Source organism: Salvelinus namaycush, chromosome 27 (genome assembly GCF_016432855.1).
Source record: "Salvelinus namaycush isolate Seneca chromosome 27, SaNama_1.0, whole genome shotgun sequence".
Lineage (NCBI taxonomy): Eukaryota > Metazoa > Chordata > Actinopteri > Salmoniformes > Salmonidae > Salvelinus > Salvelinus namaycush.
Genome location: NC_052333.1, coordinates 35829469 through 35835189, shown reverse-complemented (window position 1 = coordinate 35835189; position 5721 = coordinate 35829469). Strand labels below are relative to the sequence as shown.

Below are 5721 nucleotides of genomic sequence, written 5' to 3'. Positions count from 1 at the left end.
TCTTTGCATGTCTATATCACATTTTCCATGTCACATTTTCCCTTTTTAGAGTAATAGAGTATGTGTCTATAGTAAGCACCATGGACGAAGTGAAACAACCTGTTTGTGTGGGCAAAACCAACATTTGCAAATGGACAATTCCATAAAACAAGAATGAAATACTGTAGGTCTGTGAATTAATAAAACATGTTTTATCTCTATATAATACATAGTCAACTTGTTTTTACAAATAAATCAATCATTTATTCTCTACATTGTTTGTATAATCTATTTCTTTTATTAATCTGCCATTCAATTTATTTAAATTGATCCCAATCTCTTTACTGTCATCAATTAACATAGAAAAGTGTCGGGTCGGTTAATTCCAAGGTCCATGGCTGTCTTTCCAAGACTGGTCATTGGTGGGCTACCCCCAGTGCTGACTCTGTCCATGCCTGCCGTCATGGGATAAAGCTGTAGAATCCCCCCATTCTGGATCACTGAGATCTCATTCTTCTTCATGGCTAGGCCGTTGGTTATAGCTGATGCGTAGCGGTTCCAGAACCCTGGGTCCACGTTCATGGCCCGTTCCGTCAGGTCCTTCTGAAACATCTCTCCGAACTTCATGGCAGCTTCCCCACCCAGCAAGGCCATGGGGTTCTCCACCGACAGACGCCTGCCTCTTCTGGCTGGTGCGTTGTTCCACATATGAGTGCCCATGTGTACCTAAAGAGGAATAGGGAGAGGGGATGGAGGACATAAAGCCCAAATACATTAACATTAGTCATAGCTATTAGCTAAGCTATAAGCTAAGCTAAAAATATTCTGAAATAGTTTGAACAACAGGTACTGAGACTTAAGAGTGTTTTGGGAGAAAATACAGTAATTACAATCCCATTAAAATGTGTAGTACCTTCAGGTTTCCTTTAGTTGTGAATGCCCTGCCACAGATGGAGCAACCGAAAGGTTTCTCCCCTGTGTGGGTCCGCTCATGGATCTGTAGAGCGCTGGCTGAGGAGAAGTTCTTCCCACATGCATGGCAGTTGTGTTGCTTCGGGGTCCGTCGAAGGTGAGGTGGCCTAAGCAGAGAGGTGATTCCTGGGCTCACCAGAGATGGAGGAGCAGCAGGGACCTGGAGGCCGAATGGATGATGCAGCCCCTCGTTGAAGTTCGTTGGTTGATGGTGCCCATTCATTTCAGATTTGATCATCCTTGGCGCAATGCTGGTAATCAGGCTAGGAATGCTTTGGCTGGAACCTAAAACAATTAGATAAAGGGATGTTTAGAGTTTTAATATGTTGTGGGGATAACTGAATAAGATCTACATTTGCTAGATAGTGAAGGGGGAAAACAACATTTTCAACAATTGTAGTGATATAGAGCATTTAAAAATGGAACACCTTTTTACATGGTTATAACACCTACTCTATACAACAGGTATTATCAGTTGATATTGTTATCTTACCACGTTCTTTACTCAGGAACAGCGTACTGTAAGGACTCTCCTGTTTCACACACTGCCTGTTAGGTTGCATCCCTCTCAGATCCAAAGTCACTCCATTTTCCAGTACCGGAGTTGAGGTGGGCGAATCAAATTGCTCACTCTTCACTGAGGCTGTGATCTCTTGGGACTCTCCACTGTGCTTCCCAGATGGGGAATTGCAGAGGTGGACCTCCGAATTGCTTTGCGCAGGTGACACTGGTACATGCATACACGTGGACGATTCAGACACGGTTGGGCTGCTGGCTGCATTGTGATTCTGTCCTTCTCCCACTATAGAGGAGTGGATAGCAGCACGGCGCTCACTGTCCATAAAACCATTCATCATTGACTTTAGCCCAAAGGAGTGGTTTAGGTTTATGGTGGAGTCTATCATTTTCATTTGGTTCTCCAGTGCAGCTATGCTGAAGACAACAGCATCAGAGTTGGGAGGAGAACTAAAGACAGAGCTCAGGGGTTTAAGGGTATCTACACCCCCCTCCATATTTTCTACCTCTTCTTCTTCTTCATCATCCTCTTCCTCCCCCATGGAGTTGTCATACATGAGGTCATTGTCATAGTTTTTCAGGCTGTCAAAGTTCTTCTCATGGAAGGAGAGATCAGTGTCGAGGTCCTGTAGGCCGTCCATCAAGGGCGAGTTTGAGATCTGACCCCCCATGTGCATGCGGATGTGCTGCTGTAGCACTACAGCGTTGGTGAACTTCCTCTGGCAGATGGGGCATGAATGCTGAACCCGGAGAGGAGGGTTTGCTCTGTGGACACCAATGTGTGTATTCAGGTTTCCTTTGGTGGTGAAAGCCCTGCCACACACCTTACATTTAAAGGGCCTCTCCCCAGTGTGGATACGGTAGTGCATCTTCAGCGCGCTTTGGCAGCTGAGCACGCGGTGACAGAGGACACACTGGTTGGGGTCTGTTATCTTCTTGTCTATGTTCTCCACCAGCTGCTGGAGCTTTGAGGTCTCTGACGTTTGCATAGAGTCCAGGAGGCCGCCGAATGGAAACTTTGCTTTGAACGGGTCAGAGGCCAGGGAAAGTGGTAGAAAGTTGGAAGTCAGAGCACTGGGCTCGGGTGTGGATGTGGTAATAGTCATGGCTTTACTTGTTGCCACAGTAAATGGACTCACCCTGGGTCTAGTCATCCAGTTTTGTGGCAGATGGATTTCCTCTGCTTTCAAGACATGGGAGGATTCCCCCTCCTGATTAGACTGTAGAGACTCTAAAGCTGTGGGAACACTGGTTTCATTGCCTGTAGTGTTCAGCGACAAAGACACACATTCACTTAAGGCTGGGGAGGGCCTAAAAGGAGATTTGATGGGTGGTGTGACACTTAGAGATCCACTTGAGCTTCCCATAGTAGTGAGAGTGAAGGGAAGCTGAATGCCCATAGAGGTGGGTACCGTCGCTGAAACAGGCTTGCTATCCAGCCAAGTGGCTCCTGTTTTTTCAGGAGGGAATGACATGCCATAGGGAATACCAGAGCTCGTTGGCACATTGTCTAAATATTCCGGCACTGGATAAGGGTTCATCTGAACATGGGGATACTTTTCTTTGTGTCTCTGGAAGTGGACTTTCAGGTTCCCTTTAGTGGAGAAGCGATTGCCGCAGAGGTTGCACTTGAAGGGCCTCTCCCCGGTGTGAGAGCGCAGGTGGATCTGGAGCGCGCTGTCGCTGCCAAACACTTTGGCGCAGAACCTGCACTTATGCTTGAAAAAGGGCTCCTCAGGGCTGGGCTTGGTGTCGAACATGGACACACTGGGCAGCTTGCCATTCCGGTGGTGCTTCATCAGGGCGGAAAGGGGGTCGAGGGCATTAGTTGTGGCTGCGATGCTGGCCAGGGGGTTGGGGAAGATGACACTGCTGGGGGGGCTCTGAGGTAGAAACGGCAGGCTGGATGGTGAGCTGAGGAGACTGTTGCTCTGATCCTGCATGGAGAGTGGGCTGGACGAGGTCAGGGTCTGAGTACAGCTACTGCTTGTGTGTGAGTATGAACCCATGTAGGGAGGATGTAATGAGGAAATATTGTTGCAGCTAGTGGGGGGAGGGGCAGAGTTGTCCGAGGGAGCTGAGGTACATCTAGCATCTCTCATGTGGGCCTGTCCATATGAAGTTTGTTTGGAGAGTGTGTGGGACCTTTCAAGCACAGATGCCGAAGACACAGACGCTTGTCCATTGACAGCAGAGGGTATGGTCCCAGACAGTGGTAGGACAGGGGGAACGATGAGGCCTTGGGAGGGGAAAGGGTTTGGTGCCAGTGAAAGGTCCCTGGAGACTGGGTTTAGTGCTGTTTGTGTGGGCTGTCTATTCATGAAGGCCACCTGGCTACGGATCTGCTCAATAAGCTGCAACTGGTGGACCTGTTGCTGCTGCAAAGCCAGCAGGTGCTCTAGGATCACTGGGATGGCCGCTGTGGCCGCCTTCCCTCCTGCCCCACTACTGTGGAGGCTCTGGGAGAACTGGGCAACAGCCACCCGGGTACTGTGGAGGATCTCCAGCGTTACGTTCGTACTGGGCATGCTGCTGGTCACAGAGGACGACTGAGATGAAGGGATGGCCAACTCAGTTATGTCTGGGGGATTCTGGGGGCTAGATGACTTATATTTGTCGTGGTGCTGCTGCTCCACCTCCATGGATTCATCCTCCTTCTCACCCATGTTCATCTCCTCTAACATATCTGTGCTGTCATTATCATTATAATTCATAGGCTCCACCAGTTCGAGGCCCCCGTCCACTGACTCCATGTCTGCTGAGTCACTGTGGGCCAGGTTAAGAATGGCCAGGCTGAGGGTTGGAGAGGATCCAGCTGGGGACCCCTCAGGTTCAGGGATCCCCTCATCTTCCTTCACAATGAGGACCTGAGGTAGGTCCTCTGTGCAGCTTCTCTGGTGCTCATACAGTTCGGCCCAGGTGAAGTACTCAGCAATTTTTTTACGCACGTGCGCTTCCTCAATGCCACTGCGGCGCTCCTCCTCATCCATTCCCTCCAATAGAGCTGCATGGAAAACAGGGGGAGAAGAAAAATAATTGTTAGTTAATATAACTAGGAGGACAGACTATAACCCTACAATTACAGTAAGAGTAAACATTTTCAATGATAAACTAAATCTATAGTTTTCATTCTAAATGTATCGATTAATTGCGTCATATTAGACCCAGTTTCTACTAAATTCAATCTCCTTGTATGCAGCTGTTAATTTGATTTGGTTAATCAATCAACTTATGTGACCTACCAATTGTGCATACTGCAACTTAATGAAATTGATTGATTATTGATTTCCAATGCATTCATACAGTTAAAGTGGCATGTCCGTTGAGTACAAATTGGGTCTTTGAATGGCTCATTCCCTATTGCAATCAACCACTCTCATTTCCGCAGCAGGAATTTCAAATGCTATTCTACAACACTTGGCTCTGTCAAACAAACAAATCATTGTCTATTAGAGCATGCCTGGGAAAAATGCACCGTTATCTTTGTGAAATTGTTTACAAAATGGCCTACTGTAAACAAGCTGAAAGCAAGTTCATACAACAGCAATATTTCCAAGTAATATTTCATAGCTAATTCGAATTACTACATTCTGTGAATTCATTTGAGATTATGTTTAGATTGTAGTCATTTAAAGAACAAAACAGGGGAAAACCCAATAATTGATCTTCATTTAATCAATTCTATAGGAACCTTTTAAATGAGTAGTCTATAATGCTGCTTCTATTTGAAAGCAATAACTAGTTTAACATGTTATCAATTTAGATCATTAAAAGATGTATTTATTGGTCTGATGTTGATATTAAATAACTTCACTAATACTTAGCTACATAATCCAGCTATAAACACATGGCAAACCATTTTTTTTATTCCTGGCTGCAAATACCTCCCTCGCACACACAGAAAATGTATCTAGATCTTGGACATGCAATAGCTACTGCTATGTTGATGTAAATTCTATAAGGAATAAACAGACTTTCATACAATCTCATGTCCTCTTGTTCAGTATCCTGAGTGATATTCTGGCAGCTGCAGTAACTGTAAAAAGTATAGAGAGCTTAATTCTTTTAAGCGTCTCCTAAATGCCCTCAAATCAATGCAGTTGACAGGGAAATCGCCATGGCATCTGTTAAAAGCTGTGTGTTGTTAGGAGGCAGATGAGCATGCCAGCTGGGTAATGCTGGGAAGTTCCAGCGAAACAATACTTTATGTGCATCCAAAATGGCATCCTATTTCCTATATAGTGCACTTTTGAC

The 5721-nt window shown here is 46.0% G+C and overlaps 1 protein-coding gene across 1 annotated transcript; it reads right to left on the bottom strand.

Moving 5' to 3' along the window:
- Window positions 1–238: 238 nt before the first annotated feature.
- Window positions 239–4457, bottom strand: sall3b (spalt-like transcription factor 3b). The gene is given in 4 exon segments (XM_038966284.1): window positions 239–349; window positions 352–705; window positions 893–1236; window positions 1445–4457. Coding segments are annotated over 4 exon segments (3822 nt in total).
- Window positions 4458–5721: the final 1264 nt, after the last annotated feature.